The sequence below is a fragment of the Myxocyprinus asiaticus genome, chromosome 42 (genome assembly GCF_019703515.2).
Source record: "Myxocyprinus asiaticus isolate MX2 ecotype Aquarium Trade chromosome 42, UBuf_Myxa_2, whole genome shotgun sequence".
Classification (NCBI taxonomy): Eukaryota; Metazoa; Chordata; class Actinopteri; order Cypriniformes; family Catostomidae; genus Myxocyprinus; species Myxocyprinus asiaticus.
The window spans coordinates 37,204,279-37,223,305 of NC_059385.1; the positions used below are offsets into that span (position 1 = coordinate 37,204,279).

Here is a 19,027-nt window from a genome sequence, read left to right on the forward strand (position 1 = left end):
TAATTTTTGACCAAGTTGTGAAGCACTCAAGGAAAAACTTCCTAAGATGTTCAGATATTTTATGTATTTATATATCATGTTTTTTATGTACTGTATTTATTTATCAATATTTATGTATCTGCTCTAAAATGTTGTAAGAATAACCACCATTTAAACTAAACAGCCATTGTAGCCAAGTAGATTCGAAATAAAAAAAAAGTTCAAATTTATCTACAAGAAATGAAAGCATGTTCCTTATCTGTCACTCACTTGATGTTGTGTCGATGTAGTGACACTAGGGGTCATTCTTGGGAGCCTGAAACACCTCTGATCTTTGAAAAAAGGCCAGTGGGAATTGGCGAGTGGTATTTGCATACCACTCCCCCAAACATACGTGTATAAATGGAGCTGGTATGCAACCACTCATTCAGATTTTCTCTTCGGAGCCGAACGGTCGATGCTCACTGAGCTGAATTCCCACGGCTTTCATTCACCTCTGCTGGATCTGATGCCGCATTTCAGCGGCTTCTCCCCCTCTGCACTGGTGCACTGCAAAGAATGCCCCTGGGCGCTTCGGCAGAAATAAAAGAGTATATTTTAAAAAAAGTATATTTCTCTAAAAGAGCGGCACACACAGAATGTCGTTTCTCAGGGACGGGGCACCATCTGGCACCCACGACCAGACCTCTGGAATCTCCATGTCTGCCCTTGGACGGGACGTGGAAGACTTAAGTGGCCTACCATCCGCAGTGGTAGACATGATCACTCAGGCTAGGGCTCCCTCTATGAGGCGCCTGTATGCCTTGAAGTGGTGTCTGTTCGTTAAGTGGTGTTCTTCCTGACGCGAAGACCCCCAGAGATGCGCAGTAATATCGGTGCTTTCCTTCCTGCAGGAGAGGTTGGAGGGGTGGCTGTCCCCTTCCACCTTGAAGGTGTATGTAGCCGCTATAGTGGCACACCACAACACAGTGGATGGTAAGTTCTTAGGGAAACATGACCTGATCATCAGGTTCCTGAGAGGCACCAGGAAGTTGAATCCCTCCAGACCACGCCTAATTCCCTCATGGGACCTCTCTGTAGTTCTTCAGGGTCTACGGGGAGCCCCCTTTGAGCCCCTGGTGTCAGCTGAGCTTAAGGCACTCTCTTTAAAGACTTCCCTCCTGACTGCACTCACTTCCATCAAGAGGGTAGGTGACCTGCAAGCATTCTCTGTCAGCGAAATGTGCCTGGAGTTCGGTCTGGGCTACTCTCACGTGATCCTGAGACCCCGACCGGGCTATGTGCCCAAGGTTCCCATGACCCCATTTATGGATCAGGTGGTGAACCTGCAAGCGCTGCCCCAGGAGGAGGCAGACCCAGCCCTGACGTTGCTGTGTCCGGTGCACGTTTTACACATCTATTTGGATCGCACGCAGAGCTTTAGTGTCTCTGAGCAGCTCTTTGTCTGCTTTGGTGGAGAGTGGAAAGGAAGCTTTGTCTCCAAGCAGAGGATCACCCACTGGGTCATTGACGCCATAGCAATAGCACATCACGCTCAGGACGTGCCGCCCCCTGCAGGGCTACAAGCCCATTCTACCAGGAGTGTGGTGGCCTCCTGGGCCTTGACCAGTAGCACCTCTCTAAGAGACATTTGCAGAGCAGCAGGCTGGGCAACACCCAACACCTTTGCGAGGTTCTACAATCTCCGGGTTGAGCCGCTTTTGTCCCGTGTCTTGCTAGGTACGAACAGGTAAGTCCGGGACAGCTGGCCAGGTGTATCGCTTGTGCATAGCGCCTTTCACCTCCCTTGAGCTGAAGACATGCGCTGTTGACTCCCAGTAGTGTTCACAAAGTGTGTTCCCTGGATGACTTCCTCCTAGCCCTATGGCAGACGAGTTTACGGAGAAACTCGCTGCCAGCTCAGTACATGTGCTAACTAAGCCCTGTACTGGGGTAGGTGCTCCGCATGTGTTGGTTCCCCATAGGTGACCCCATGTGACGTATATCTTCCGCTAAATAATTTCCCTGTTGGTAAACTGCGTCTTCCTTGGGCAGAGGCCCCTCTGCCCCAGTCACCATGTTTGTAGAAACTCCTCCCCCATTGGGTAGGACCTACCATGGGACTTCTCCTCATGACACACTTCCGACAAGGCTCGGCAAGGCCATGTGACGTATTTCCACTCAAAATACCCACCCCCCACTTTCTGGGCGGGGTGTGGTCTCCGCGGTGTCTTCCCCTTGGGAGCGACACCCCCCCACCCCCGAGGTAGACACTGGTGGCCCCAGTTGGTTAACAAATTTCACTCTTTTTTGGGGAGAGAAAAAAGAGGATAAGAGGCCACGACTGGGCTAGCCTGTCCCTATCTTTTGGGCAGTCGACTTGTCCCCGAAGGGCCGTTCGACGCTCATAACAGCTTTGGGGGAGGTTACGTGTCGGCCTAGTGCGCTGGCTACGAGGCACACAGCGGTCTGCCTGTCTCTCACCGCCAGTTCACATAACACAGTTCAGCTAGTTGTGGCGTTTTGTATAGGGACCCCTAGTGTCACTACATCGACACAACGTTGAGTGAGTGACAGATAGGGAACGTCCTGGTTACTTTTGTAACCTCCATTCCCTGATGGAGGGAACGAGACATTGTGTCCCTCCTGCCACAACGCTGGACCTTGTCTCGGCTCCTCAGCACAAACCCTGAATGAGTGGTTGCATGCCAGCTCCTTTTATACCCGTATGTTCGGGGGATTGGTATGCAAATACCACTCACCAATTCCCATTGGCCTTTTTTCAAAGATCAGAGGTGTTTCGGGCTCCCAAGAGTGATCCCTAGTGTCACTACATCAACACAACATCTCATTCCTTCCATCAGGGAACGGAGGTTACGAAAGTAACCAGGATGTTTTCCACAATGTAAAAAATAAAGGAAGAACGATGTCTCCTCATAGAGCAGCACAGTGGCTCAGTGGGTAGCACTGTCGCCTCACAGCAAGAAGGTCCTGGCTCAACTGGGCCTTTCTGTGAGGAATTTGCCTGTTCTCCCCGTGTTCGCATGGGATTTCTCCGGGTTTTCCGGTTCCCCCACAGTCCAAAAAGACATGAAGTTTCAGTTAATTGGAGACCCTAAATGTCCCATAGGTGTGAGTGAGAGTATGAATGTGTATGTCTATATGTGTTGCCCTGTCATGGACTGGACACCTATTCAGGGTTTTTCCCTGCCTTCGGCCTGAGACAGCTGGGATAGGGTCCAGCACTACCCTCAACCCTGCATAGGACAAGCGGCTATAGAAAATTGATGGATGGATGGATGGATTTTCATATTATGAAAACATTTTTGTGAATCAACAGAAAACCACAACAAACAAACCACAAGTGCATTGTACAAAAGCAATCATTGTAGCCCTTTAAATTAACAATTTTAAAGGAGTTTTGTTCCTTTGGTAAATACTGTTATGTTAGATATTTGCATGAAATTGTGAGTTATGTATTTCTTTAACTTTTAGCTACTGTAATGTATAAAAGTTTGTACGATTGTTTCCCTTTTCTGCACATTATGGATGAAAGATTTTAAGAAATTATTTTAAAGACAGAAAACTAAGCTTTGACTACATTTACACTTGCATTCATATTCTAACAACTTGAAGACATGACACAAATTCCAGTAAGGGAACACAAAGACCTGTGATGCTTACTGGTTTTTACGGTGCATTCTGGGATATTTAGGGAGCATACATTTCAGTACACTGAAAAGATTTTGTGATTGGGACCTAGAAATGGCCGACTCCCTGCCCAGTGCGCTGAGTAGTAAACTAGGGAAGGTGCACTAAATGAGTTCAGTCACAGTGTACTTCAAAGATCACAGTCACCAGGGGCCTGATATACACTATAAATGTTACATGCACATAAAATGAGCACTTAAGTGTGCATATGTAATTTCTCATGCACACATCAGGATTTATGATTTTGCCATAAATATATGTGCACCATCTGCACACTCTTGACTGTGGTTTGCACTCTTTTACTGGTGTATGTGAACTGGCGTCTTAGACTGACCAAGTAATGAACACAACAGACTGCTTATAACTAGGTGTGTAACAGTTCACTCATCTCACGATTTAGTTCCCTATCTGTCACTCACTCGACGTTGGTGTCGATGTAGTGACACTAGGGGTCACTCTTGGGAGCCCGAGACACCTCTGGTCTTTGATAAAAGGCCAATGAAAATTGGCGAGTGGTATTTGCATGCCACTCCCCCGAACATACGGGTATAAAAGGAGCTGGTATGCAACCACTCATTCAGATTTTCTCTTCGGAGCCGAACGGTCATGCTCATTGAGCTGAATACTACTGTTCATTCACCTGCTGGATCTGACGGCGCATTTCAGCGGTTTCTCCCTCCTCTGCACTGGTGCACTGCAGAGAACGCCCCTGGGCGCTTCGGCAGAAAAACTAGAGAGTATATTTTCTGAAAGAGCATTTTTCCTCTCTAAAAGAGTATATATTTCTCTAAAAGAGCGCATAAACGGAACGTCTTTTTAAAGACGCGTCTTTTTAAAGATGCTTTTCCGATTGTGTGTTATTCCTGGTTGTGCTCGTTATCTCTCGCCTTCTAACGGTCACGATCACTGTCTTTCGTGTCTGGGCACTGCTCACGCGGAGACAGCGTTCGTGGATGGTCACATTCTCATTGCGAGAATGTGTCCATGGCAATGTTGCGGTCGCGGCTCGCCTTCGTAAGGAAGCGAGCCACCCCAGAGGCTCCCGCCTCGGTCCTTTTACCCACGGGTTTGAGGCCAGTGCGGCTAGCACTGGGGGCGATTTGGGGACCCCAATGGGACCGCCTCTGCCGGGTATCCCCCCGCGGACCTCCCATTCCCCAGCACGCTCGTCTGCCCCAATCGGGCTTCCGGGAGAGTCCGCCGGCTCGTCTCACAGCGAGTTCGACCTCTTATTCGGAGCCCGCGAAAGTGATGAGCTCTCGAGCGCAGCATCGGAGAGCGGGCTCGTCCAGTCGGAAGGCTCTTCCCTGAACCCTCGCGGCTCTGTGATTGGTTCCTGGGCTCGCGGCGCCGCTCAAAGCCACGCCCTGCCCCGTTCCTTTCTTCCCGGAAGTGCATGAAGAGCTGACAAGGTCGCGGGAGGCACCTTTTACTGCCCGGTCCAGATCTTTTCAGCTTCCCCGCTCTCACTACCCTCGATGGTGGGGCGGCCAAGGGTTATTCGGCAATCCCCCGGTGGATAAAGGCGCTCGCGGTGCACCTATGCCCGCAGAGCGCCGCCACCTGGCGTGGGTGCCCAAAGCCCCCGTCCAAGGCCTGTAGGTTTACGTCGTCTCTGACGGTCAAAGCCTACGGCGCTGCTGGACAAGCCGCCTCCGCCCTGCACGCCATGGCTCTCCTGCAAGTCCGCCAAGGCGCTAATGGAACTGCACGAGGGTAGTTCCGCCCCGGGATTGATGCAGGAACTGCGCTCGGCGACCAACCTCGCTCTCCGAGCGACGGAGGTCACGGCACGGTCTCCCGGGCGGACGATGGCCACACTAGTGGTCCAGGAGCGCCACCTTTGGCTCAACCTGGTCGAGATGGGTGAGGCCGACAGGACACGATACCTTGCTGCCCCCATTTTCCAGGCGGCCTATTCGGCGACACTGTCGAGGACTTTGCCCAGCAGGTCTTGACGGTAGAGCAGAAGATGGATGCTAGCCTGCTTGACCTGCCCCGGCGTGGCTCAAGATCCCCCCATCTACTCATCGCCGAGGGCATCCCCCTGCGGTGACTGCACCGGCTCCGCCGCAGCCCGCCCCTCCGGCCCGGCCCCGGCGTGGAGCCCACCGCAGGAAGCCGACGCCAAACCAACTCACAGCCGGCACCGAAGAACCCACGGAGGTCTTCGAAGCGCCCCTGAGACGGGCGACCCAGGGACAACGAAACCCGCTGCTCTGGAGCTGGTAAGCAGATCTTCTTTGTGGCTGCAGTACTCAAGAGCTCCGCAAGAGTGGTTTCCTTGTTCCCTGGGTCACATATTCGGTGTGTACGGCTGGCATCACGACCACCGTCCACCACTCCATTTGGCAGGTTGGCGCTCCAGCGGCGGTCTCCCGCCCTGAGCGTCCAGCTGTGGCACAAATCCGCCCCCGATGTGACAGTCTCCACGGGTCATGAGGACAGGCCTCTTCCTCCCCCGTCCCAGGCTGTTCCGGGGGTGGTCACAAGGAGCCAGGTAAGTGCTTCGATGTCCTCGGACTCAGCACGGCCACGATGTGGTGTGGCACCTCAAGCTCCGCCCCGCCGCGAGGCCCCACCCGCCGGTACATCCGATGACGTTGTCCCTTTGGTCCCCCTTGCGCGGAACTCGGATGCATGGCTTGCGCTTTCCAGTCTGTCGCGAGGGCTGGTCCGGACCGTCCGACTCGGCTGCACGATTCACTTCGCTGGGCATCCGCCCAGGTCCAGCGGTGTCCACTTCACCTTGGTGAAAGATGGAAACGCTGCTACCTTGCACGGAGATCGCTACCCTCCTACGGAAGGACGCGATAGAACCTGTTCCTCCAGCCGAGTTGAAGAAGGGGTTTTACAGCCCCTACTTCATTGTACCGAAAAAAGGCGGTGGGTTGCGGCCAATCTTGGACCTGCGAGTACTGAAACGGGCCTTACACAGACTCCCGTTCAAGATGCTGACGCAAAGACGCATTCTAGCGAGCGTCCGGCATCAAGATTGGTTCGCGGCGGTAGACCCGAAGGATGCGTACTTTCACGTCTCGATCCTTCCTCGACACAGACCCTTCCTGCGGTTAGCGTTCGAGGGTCAGGCGTATCGGTACAAGTCCTCCCTTTCGGCCTGTCCCTGTCTCCTCGCATCTTTACGAAGATCGCAGAGGCTGCCCTTGCCCCGTTAAGGGAGGTGGGCATTCGCATTCTCAACTATCTCGACGACTGGCTAATCCTAGCTCCCTCTCGAGACGGGTTATGCGCACACAGGGACCTGGTGCTCTCACACCTCAGCCGACTAGGGCTTCGGGTCAGCTGGGAAAAGAGCAAGCTCCTCCCGGTTCAGAGCATCTCTTTTCTCGGTTTGGAGTTGGACTCAGTCTCCTTGACGGCGCACCTTACGAACGAGCGTGCCCAGTCGGTGCTGGCCTGTTTGAAGGCGTTCAAACAGAAAACAGCGGTTCCACTGAAACATTTTCAGAGGCTCCTGGGGCATATGGCGTCCTCGGCGGTGGCCACCCCGCTCGGGTTGATGCATATGAGGCTGCTTCAGCACTGGCTCCAGACTCGAGTCCCGAGATGGGCATGGCGCCACGGGACACACCGCGTGGCCATTACGTCAGTCTGTCACCGTCTTTTCAGCCCTTGGACCGACCTCTCGTTTCCACGAGCAGGTGTTCCGCTAGATCTGGTCTCCAGGCGCATCATGGTCACGACAGACGCCTCCAAAATGGGCTGGGGCGCTGTTGGCAACGGGCATGCAGCCGCCGGCCTCTAGACGGGTCCGCAGCTGCGTTGGCACATCAACTGCCTCGAGTTACTGGCAATTCTGCTCGCCCTGTGGAGGTTCCGGCCGTTGATCCAGGGCAAGCACGTGCTAGTTCGGACAGACAGCACGGCAGCGGTAGCATATGTCAACCGCCAAGGCGGTCTGCGCCCCCGCTGTATGTCATAACTCGCCCGCCGTCTCCTCCAACGGAGTTAGCAGCACCAAGTCGCTGCAAGCCACTCACATCCCGGGCAACCTCAACACTTCGGCGGATGCGCCGTAACAACAGGTTACCCTCAAGGGAGAGTGGAGACTCCACCTTCAGGTGGTCCAGCTGATTTGGAGTCGATTCAGTCAGGCACAGGTGCACCTGTTCGCCTCCCAAGAATCCTCCCACTGCCCGCTCTGGTACGCCCTCACCGAGGCCTTCCTCGGCATAGACGCGCTGGCACACAGCTGGTCCCCTGGCATTCGCAAATATGCGTTTTCCCCAGTGAGCCTGCTTGCACAGACCCTGTGCAAGGTCAGGGAGGACGAGGAGAAGGTCGTCCTGGTAAGCACCCTACTGGCCCACCCAGACGTGGTGCTCGGACCTCACGCTCCTCGTGACAGCTCCCCCCGGGCAAATTCCCCTGAGAAAGGCCCTTCTTTCTCAGGGAAGGGGCACCATCCGGCACCCGCGCCCAGACCTCTGGAATCTCCATGTCTGGCCCCTGGACGGGACGCGGAAGACCTAAGCTGTCTCCCACCTGTGGTGGTAGACACGTTCACTCAGGCTTGGGCTCCCTCTATGAGGCACCTGTATGCCTTTTAAGTGGTGTCTGTTCGCTAAGTGGTGTTCTTCCCATCAGGAAGACCCCCAGAGGTGCGCAGTCAGATCAGTGCTTTCCTTCCTGCAAGAGAGGTTGGAAGGTAGGCTGTCCCCTTCCACCTTGAAGGTGTACGTTGCTGCCATAGCAGCACACCATGACGCAGTCGACGGTGAGTCCTTAGGGAAGCATGATCTGATCATCAGGTTCCTAAGAGGCGCCAGGAGGCTGAATCCCTCCAGGCCACGCCTTGTTCCCTCATCGGACCTCTGTAGTTTTTCAGGGTCTACAGAGAGCCCCCTTTGAGTTTTGCAGTCAGCCGGGCTTAAGGCACTCTCCTTGAAGACTGCCCTCCTGACTGCGCTCACTTCCATCAAGAGGGTAGGTGACCTGCAAGCGTTCTCTGTCAGCGAAACGTGCCTGGAGTTCGGTCCGGGCTATTCTCACGTGATCCTGAGACCCCCGACCGGGCTATGTGCCCAAGGTTCCCACCACTCCTTTTAGAGACCAGGTGGTGAACCTGCAAGCGCTGCCCCAGGAGGAGGCAGACCTAGCCCTGTCGTTGCTGTGTCCGGTGCGCGCTTTACGCATCTATTTGGATCGCACGCAGAGCTTTAGAATCTCTGAGCAGCTCTTTGTCTGCTTTGGTGCACAGCGGAAAGGAAGCGCTGTCTCCAAGCAGAGGATCGCCCACTGGCTCATTGACGCCATAACTATGGCATGTCTTGCCCAAAACATGCCGCCCCCGGTAGGGCTACGAGCCAATTCTACCCGTGGTGTAGCGGCTTCTTGGGCCCTGGCCAGAGGTGCCTCTCTAACAGACATTGCAGAGCAGCGGGCTGGGCAACACCCAACACCTTTGCAAGGTTCTACAACCTCCGGGTGGAACCGGTTTGGTCCCAGGTAGTGGCACGCAATACAAGCGGATAAGCCCAGGATAGCCGGCTGGGTGTATTGCTTGCACATAGCGCCTTCCACCTCCTTTTGAGCTGAAGACGTGCGCTGTTAATTCCCAGTAGTGTTCACAAAAGTTGTTCCCTGGTTGACTTCCTCCGAGCCCTGTGGCAGTCGAGTTTTCGGAGAGACTCGCTGCCGGCCCAGTACACGCGCTAACTAAGAGCCCGGTTCTGGGGTAGGTGCTCCGCATGTGGCGGTTCCCTGTAAGGCTAACCCCATGCGATCTATTTCTTCCGCTAGTTCGTTTTCCTACTGGCAAACTGCGTCTTCCTTGGGCAGAGCCCCTCAGTCTCCATGTTGTAGTAACTCCTCCCCCATTGGGTAGGATCTACCTTGAAGGCTCTCCACATGGTTGGAAAGACCATGTGATGTATTCTTCCACTTAAATATCCCCCCCTCTCTTGGGGCGAGGTGTGGTCTCCGCGGTGTCCTCCCCTTGGGAGGGACACCCCCCGACTAGACCTGGCGGCCCAGTCGGATAATCCCCCTTCTTTTTTAGGGAGTGGAAAAAGAGAAGTGGAAAGAGGCCATGACTGGGTTAAGCCTGTCTCTATCTCTGGGTAGTCGACTTGTCCCCAAAAAGGGCCGTTCGACACTCATAACTGTGTTGGGGGAGGTTACGTGTCGACCTGGTGTGCTGGCTATGAGGCACACAGCAAGTCTGCCCACCACACACCGCCAGTTCACGTAACACAGTTCAACCTTGTGGCGTTTTGTATAGGGACCCCTAGTGTCACTACATCGACACCAACGTCGAGTGAGTGACAGATAGGGAACGTCATGGTTACTGGTGTAACCTCCGTTCCCTGATGGAGGGAACGAGACGTTGGTCCCTCCTGCCACAACGCTGAACTACCCGCTGAAAAGGCCGGACCTTATATCGGCTCCTCAGCGTAAAACCTGAATGAGTGGTTGCATACCAGCTCCTTTTATACCCGTATGTTCGGGGGAGTGGCATGCAAATACCACTCGCCAATTTTCATTGGCCTTTTATCAAAGACCAGAGGTGTCTCGGGCTCCCAAGAGTGACCCCTAGTGTCACTACATCGACACCAACGTCTCGTTCCCTCCATCAGGGAACGGAGGTTACACCAGTAACCATGACGTTTTGTTCACACTACTGGATTCATGGTTCGGTTCAGTTCACGATACTTTAAATGCCTGAATCAAGAAAATATTTCTTACTACTTTTGAGACATTTCAAAACAGTTATTTTATATATAAATAATAGTTATTTTTATACAGTTATTTAAAATTAATGTTATATTTTTCTAAAAGTGTTGTCACTGATCACATCTAAAATATTATTATCAAAAATATTTTTGTTTTATGGAAATTCATGCTCATCCAGTTAAATTGTGCAGTCTCTACATAAAATGTACCAATGAAATTAAATCAGACATTACATTTGACTTTAGGATTATATTCCCCCATAGCATTTTTTAAGCAATATCACACAAGCAAGAGTGCGATATGGCCCTACATCAGCACTGCTGTGATTCAGCCGCAGGCACGAGGCCGCAGGCCAAGTGCCGTAGGTAATCACAGCAATGATGATTTAGGGCCATATCACACGATTGCGAGTGTGATATTGCTTATACAACAGTTCAATGAGCAAGTCCATTTAAAAAAAAAAAATTAAAAACTGATACGGTCACAAAAAACGCATTTGTGGATGGAATATGGAACTACTTTCTTGTGCGACGGATCAGAATCTGCCATTGCTAGTTTAAAATAAATGATGCGTCCAAGCCCTCGTTAGTAATTCAAAAATGTCACTTTAGAAAAAGTATCATGGCTTGGGCTGTTTCTAACAAGTTATTGTAGAAACAAGGATGTGTGTGTGTGTGTGTGTGTGTGTGTGTGTGAGTGAGAGAGAGAGAGAGAGAGAGAGAGAGAGAGAGAGAGAGAGAGAGAGAGATATGGAGCGTGTGATCACCTGTTGATGATGCTGTAGTCTGTTAGTCAGCTTTCTGAAGATAATTTCTTTTGGTGAAATTCATCCTATTTTCTCAGTGGAAAAATAGCCGTCCACATGAGGGTATTCCTCCCTATTTCACAGTAGCCGGTGCGCAAGAGTCATTTACTATAGAAACCGCAATCTCCTCCGCCATTTTGAACAGTATGTCCTCTCCAATGTGGAAACTCCGGTAAGAGGTAAGCGCCTTGAGTTTGCGTAATTAATCAGTCTGTTGTGTCTCTCGGCTGTGATTAGCCTTAATGCTGAAGTTGTTAGTTTAAAGTCATTTAAAGCTATTTCCTAACTTTAGTAGTGTAGTAGTAATATGAGCGATCACGGAGTGCTAAATTCACATCACCACCTGGCACGTTACACACAAAAATGGTCTTTTGCCTCCACTTGCTGGCTAAAATATGTAATGTCACAATATTAAATGTAAAGAGACAGATAGCTCTTAATACATCTGCACTGCTCTTACACTTTAGTTTAGAATGGCACGAACACAAGCGGAGTGATTCACACAGTGAAGCGTCCGAGTGCTTATGGTGTGAGACCATCAATACTCATGAAACGTCACTCGTCCAATCAGATTCGAGGACTGGAACTAACAGTTGTATATTATACATTATATTCAGCATTATATAGTAGATTAATTTAGCACTATCATTAAACTTTTAATTTTATATAACTTTAATTTTCTCTTAAGCAGAGCAGATCAGTCTCACGAAAAGGCGCATCTCTCTCTCTCTCTCATCGCTCATTGTATTACATTCACTTACAAGATGAGGTGGAAACCATCTAAAACGCTTTAACAACAGCCTGATCTGAGGTTGCTTTAAGACCTGAAGACTCTGACAAGACCTTCATGGTATACATGAAGGCCACACATTTAATTGCATTAAAAACGGCGATATGGTGTTGCATGATTACTAAACTGCAACAAGCAGCAATTATTATAGTGTGCTTTCAAGTACATTACACATTAAATCATTTAGATGTTAACTGAAGAAGCACAAACCTCCATCGCTCGTGTGCCATGATGAGGATTCGGAGAAAGCGCTGACTGTTGAGCACTTCCGAAGCGCGTGTGTGGCTCAGTCTAATTCTCATTTTGTTTCGGCAGCAAAATGCTTTTGTGCTATGAAAAATTTAGGAAAATAGTTATAAAAATAAAGAGAAAGAAATTAGCCATGGTGAGAAATTAATTAACCGATTAAATAATATTATATATATATATATATATATATATATATATATATATATATATATATATATATATATATTAATATTTCTTTGTAAATGAAAAGATAGCTGCACTGACAATTTAATTGTCATTAAATGTTTAGAGAGGTTGATGGTGTCATCAAAGTCTTGGGCACCCAACACCCTGTTGCCAGTTTGTGGTTTGTCCCTCCTCAGACCACTGTCGGTAGGTACTTACCACTGCTGACCGGGAGCACCCCACAAGCCTTGCCATTTCAGAGATGCTCTGACCTATAACATGGTTGTCTGGCCATAACAATTTGTTCCCTGTCAAAGCTGCTCAGGTCTTTTCTCCTGCCCATTTCTCCTGCATCTAACACATTGACTACGAGAACTGATTGTTCGCTTACCATAATAATACCATAATGTTTTGTCTCATCAGTGTAGATTTCATCGTTATGTGTTTTTTCTAGATTATCTGACTGTTGATGTGTGTGTGTGTGTGTAGATTATTTTACTGTTGATGTGTGTGTTTGTAGATGATCTGACTGTTGATTTGTGTTTGTAGATTATTTTATGATGATGTGTGTGTTTGTAGATTATCTGGCTGTATGGTGACAGAGGAAGGCTGTTGTTCTGTGGCTTCAGCTCTGAGTTCAAACCCCTCACACCTGAGAGAGCTGGATCTGAGCTACAATCACCCAGGAGATTCAGGAGTCAAGCTGTTCTCTGAGAGACTCAACGATCCAAAATGCACACTGGACAAACTCAAGTATGTTGAGCTGTAAGACCCTGTTCACACCCATATTATCCCTTGTATGGTCTTGAATGGACTGCATGGTCAGCGAATGCACTGAAATAGCACTTATAGTCATTGGCATTCAGTCAACCCCTTCAAACCCTTCAGAGAAGTGGTGACATGAATTGAGACTGAAAAGTTTTTCAAATTACAAAACATTCTTTCCCCATTTTATTTAACAATGTACATGCATTCAATAAATAAATGCACTGAAATAGAGAAATATACATTTTTAAAAAACAACTTAACGTAATGTAGACCGCCTCAAAATATCTTTGCATTATTTTCCCTAACAGAGTGTAAGCGGTCTGTGGCAGCCAGTCAAATCACACTGTAGAGTTATGGCTCAGTGGGTTCTCTCATTCATTTGTATTAGCAGAGTGACAGAAAATATGACCAATCAGATGTGTTAATTATATTTTTACACATTTTTGTCAGATTTTGTATGCAGAGAACCCAAATGTAGACAGTCGAAGGCTTCTAAAGGTCTTTATTTTTAAAGTAAAGACCAAACATAAAAGCTGAGCATGAAAACATAACTTAAAAACCCAGACAAAGCTAACATGGTAGAAAACAAACTACCCGTGAGAGGGTAAAACATAAAGAACCAAACAAAGAACACAAACTAAAACTTCACAAAAATAAAATTAAACCAAAAACAAGACCAAATAGACAGGAAAACACAAGACAACCAATCAGCAGGGAAAGAAGTGGAAGAATCCATCACAAGACAAAGCACACGAGGAAAATATCCATCTTATTTATCAAGCACCTGTCACTTAAAGATTTTAAAAAAAAATTATTAATGGTTTCGATTTAAAAAAAATAAAAAATAAAAAAATTTAAAAAAATAAAACACGAGTCCCTGATATTGCTGCATGAAGATGTTATAGACTATATTTGTACAAAGTTTAGAGTGGTTAGTTTTTTAGTAATCGAACTTCATCATCTTTGGAGCACAGGGTGCCCTTATCTCTTTAAAGTACCATTTGGCATTTGGAGAAAAAAACGCACTACAATTTTAAGTAAATAAAGAGCAAAACACAAAAATAAAAACATTTATTTGACCAAAGTAAGTTTTGTAAAGTATTTTGCACATATTTAAACATTATTTGCATTATATTTACAGTGAGTTCTGAAAACTTTCTTTAACAGGTCTGCATGTCAACAAAATATGAGGCTCAGTTCCTACATTAGAGTCACATAAGACACAAAAGTTTGAACTAGCATTGGAAGTAGCCTACTCACTGGGACATTAATACAGAGGAAAGAAAATGAAATATATATTTTCAATCAAAATAAAAAAACAACATACCATGAGGTCGATTTGTGGCAGCAGAAAGATAACCAGTCCTGTTCAGTCCCAGTTCTACAGGGGCGCATAAGGGTGATGTCAAATGTGAAATGGATGTTAAAGCACTCTAAATCGAATAACATTGGTGCATTAATGTACCTTTAACTACTAGAGCACCCCACTAAATTCAGAAGCACTCTCAGAGATTTTGTCCTGTTAGATGGTCCTCATTGTCAGACAGCTGATAGGAATCACCTGAAGTTATATAAAGATTTGACATTTTGATGAAAACAGCAAAAATAAAACATCCCAATCATAGCAGATATAGTGTTAGAAATGGAAAATGTATACCAGCACAAGGAGCTTTCATATGCACTATCCTTGTCTTATTTTTAAATTTCAATTTCTATTTGGAATGACCAGAAAATAAATGACAGCAGAGAAGTTTGACCAGTGGGTCCTTTTCAACAAATGAACATCTTTCATGTGTTTTAAATAAGTCATTGCAATGAACCAAAAAGCACAGAATTATTCACGACCGAAAAAAAGTTTAATTATCCTTTATTAAAGTTTGTGTTGCTACAAATCTACCAAACGCAGAGTGTTTAAGCATCATAAGTGTTTTCCCACAAATGACAACAAATCTATCATTTTGATGTAACAAATCTAGCATGTCTATTATTTTGTGAACTGCTGAGCATTAATTTTTTTCAAGCTATACAAGCAAGACAATAATAGCCAATAATAATAATAATAATAATAATAATAAGTATAATTTCCAATAATGTCATTATGTCACTGTAATGTGTGGTCATTCAGCCACATTTACTAATAGTTAATTAAACTATTTTTCTTGTTAAACAAGATTGCCGAAATGAAGAACGTCATGCCTTCTCTCATTAAGCAGATGCTCGTTCATGAATGAAATGCCTGATTCATTCATTTCATTCTTAAATAATCATTCATTATTCATTCAGGCTCAAATGATCGACTGATAGGTTCAGTGAAGATGTATATTCGTTCAGCAGGTAGTATCAAACTGATATTTTATTCATAGCCCACACTCCAATACTATTGGCTCGCTCTAGAGTCAGTTTGTCAGAAATGGTTTTCGGTGGTAGATGCATACATACATTGTAGTCCACATGTACAAAGCGCCCTACATACAAAGTTTTGTGTTAAAAACAAACACTGGCTATGGCAGGGGATAATACAGCAGCATGAAGACAGAGATGCATCCATCTATCTCTCAGTTTTTATGTTTTATTTTTATTTGGATTATTATTCTTTTCCAATTCTGACAATAAACCCAAAATAAATGTCAAGTAACAGTTGTGGCTTATAACATTAATTTTTAACAATTAAAAAAAAAATTACAGATCAGGATCAATCGATATCAATCGATTATCAGGGTAGATCATAATATAAAGTGTATACAACTAAAGTATGTTACATGTTATGATCATAGATAAAAAAAAAGGCTGCTTCTGAAATAAAATGAGAAAAATAACCCTATGATAATTTTAAACAAAACCTGTCAATGTCAAGGAGATTGTATCACAAATTATCTAGTAGTTATCTAAAAGTGTCTCATTATTCTATACGCCACAGCCTGCAGCTGAACACTTTACTCGTCTCTTTTTATTAACACTGTGAAACCTATTCTCAAGGTCTATGTTGTTCATTTCATCTTGATGAGGCCCATCCACAGACACCTTGCAGCTTGTATCTAAATGTTAGTCCTTCAGCCTGTTCCTCAGTACTGTTTTCACCTGCAATTGATTGACAGTTATTAATGATACATTGATCTCAAACAATGCACATTGAATCCAGCAATATTTTAATAACTCATCCTGGCACAATTGCAAAGGCCTTGTGCTGTTGGCTCTGTTCTAGTCTGCAGAAACAGGTCTGACGGCAGGACTGGGAGGATCATTCATACTACATCAGTGACCACCTAGTTTGTTTTTAAATAACAGAAATAACTTCAAAATGTTTTATCTCTATGCACATATTCACATTTTGCTTACATTACTGTACTAAAATATTTTTCATCAGTTTAATACCTGTGGTTTTAATTGTGGTAGCTCCAATAATGTCTCCATCTCTCTAAGACTGCTTGTTCTTGTACTGCTTGCTTGATAGAACCAAAATATTGTTGAAATGGTTTTGCAGAATTTGGTTATGTAAGACACTCCCTTTGTATTCATGCAGTCTGACACTGCTAGATTGAGTTGATGGCTTGACAGTGGACAGTGACAGTGATTTTAGGGAAAAAGTCTTTAAGCTTCTTACTTGCTCCAGTTTTCTTGCCTTAAAATAAAATTATAAAGTAAAAAAGTCTTTCTATACCAAAACTGGTATTCAAATAGAAGTAAAATTCTCAAAGTTACCAATCATAACAGAAGCACCACCACTGGCAAATGATGCAAGAGTGGCTGCAGGTCAGCATTTCTCTGCTGTAATGATGTTGAGGATGGCTTCTGTAATAGTGGCAGCATCTCCAGCCTTAACCCTGGCCACTCGTAAAACTTTTGATTTTGCCACTATCTGACGAACATCATTTGAGCCAAGAAAACTGTAAAGAGAACATCTTAAAAGAATTGTTCACCCAAAAATGAAAATTCTCTCATCATTTACTCACCTTGATGCTGTCCCAGATGTGTATGACTGTCTTTCTTCTGCAGAACACAAATGAAGATTTTTAGATGGAAATCTGAGCTCTGAGGTGCATACAATGCAAGTGAATGGGTGCCAAAACTATAAAGTTAAAAAAACACATAAAAGCAGCAGAAAAGTAATCCAAACGGCTCCAGTGGTTAAATAAATGTCTTCTGAAGTGATCCAGTCAGTTTTAGTTGAGGACAGACAAAATATAACTCCTTTTTACTGTACATCTTGCCATTGCAGTCTATAGGCACAATCATGATTTCAAGCTCGATTACGCTTCCTAGTGCTTGACTCATGTGCAGAGCCACTAGATGGTGCTAAGAAGTGTAATCGAGCTTAAAATGGTTTTGCAGTATTTGGAAAGATAAGACACTCCCTTTGTATTCATGCAGTCTGACTCTGCTAGATTTGAGTCGATGGATAACACAGTGAAAAGTGACAGTGATTCCAGGAAAAAGGTTTTAAACCTCTTATTCACTCCAGTTTCAGTTCTTTCCTTGAAATAAAGTTATAAAGTAAAAATTAATTCTTTACCAAAATGGTATTCAAATAGAAGTATAATTTTCAAAGCTTACCGATTATAACAGAAGCACCATCACTGGCAAATGATGCAAGAGTGGCTGCAGGTCGGCATTTCTCTGCTGTAATGATGTTGAGGATGGTTTCTGTAATAGTGGCAGCATCTCCAATAGGGATGTAACGGTTTAATGATATCTCCCGATTTAAAACTACAGAGTTTTCACCATTGTTTATTCATGCAATACCAGCTTCTTATTCATGGTATTGCATGAATATAAAATCTGTTTGAATATAAAATCAGTCTGAACTTTTCTTAAATCTAAATCAGTTCAATTAAGACAGAATTGGCTACACATAGATTTACACATCATCAGATAACCGTGATGTAATAAAATAAATCTCTAAATTGCAATTTCCTCATTTTACATTCAATCGTCACTTCATTTGAAAGTCATGGCATGAGATCAGATCAGCACAAAGATATGTCAGACCCTGAACATTTATTTCACAGCTGAAATCTGCGGTGTGGGAGTGTTTCGGCTATTTTGGCTATGGCACCATCAATGTTTCTCAGTTACTCTGTTTGGAAAGTTTGTTGCAAAAAGTGTCTGCTCAGGCAGGAAACACTTCAAACTTGATCTCCACGAGCATCTTCCCATGGAATTTGCAGAGATGAATGTAAGTAAAATGCAATATATACTGTAGGAAAATAAATTTAGCAGCAGATGGATTGCATTTATTTGCAATGTTACAATGGGCCGACTGTTCATTTTATACACTGATCAGCCACAACATTAAAACTGAAAGGTAAAGTGAATAACATTTATTATCTCATTACAATGGCACCTGTCAAGGGGTGTGATATATTAGGCAGCAAGTGAACAGTCAGTTCTTGAATTTCATGTGTTGGAAGCAGTAAAAATGGGCAAGCGTAAGGATCTGAGTGACTTTGACAAGGGCCAAATTGTGATGGCTAGGTGACTGGGTCAGAGCATCTCCAAAACAGTTTGCTGCATATGGGGCCTGTCAGAGTGTCCATGCTGACCCCTGTCCACTGCCGAAAGCGCCTACAATGGGCACTTGAGCATCAGAACTGGACCATGGAGCAATGGAAGAAGGTGGCCTGGTCTGATGAATCACATTTTCTTTTAGATCATGTGGACGGCCGGGTGCATGTGCATCGTTTACCTGAGAAAGAGTTGGTAGCAGGAGGCACTATGGGAAGAAGGTAGGCCAGCGGAGGCAGTGTGATGCTCTGGGCAATGTTCTGCTGGGAAACTTTGGGTCCTGGCATTCATGTGGATGTTATTTTGACACGTACCACCTACCTAAAGACTGTTGCAGACCACATACACCCCTTCATGGCAACAGTATTCCCTGATGGCAGTGG

General features: G+C 46.0%; 1 protein-coding gene across 4 annotated transcripts in view; it reads left to right on the forward strand.

Moving 5' to 3' along the window:
- LOC127432446 (NACHT, LRR and PYD domains-containing protein 12-like) overlaps positions 1-19,027 on the forward strand; it is a 612,890-nt gene that overhangs the window by 35,173 nt on the left and 558,690 nt on the right. For 3 of the 4 annotated variants that reach the window (XM_051683540.1, XM_051683542.1, XM_051683544.1), the window contains one exon: positions 12,954-13,127. The exons of the other annotated variant lie outside the window; for it this stretch is intronic. In XM_051683540.1, the coding sequence (XP_051539500.1) occupies positions 12,954-13,127 (174 nt within the window). The remainder of the gene's footprint in view (positions 1-12,953; positions 13,128-19,027) is intronic. 4 annotated transcript variants of the gene reach the window in all.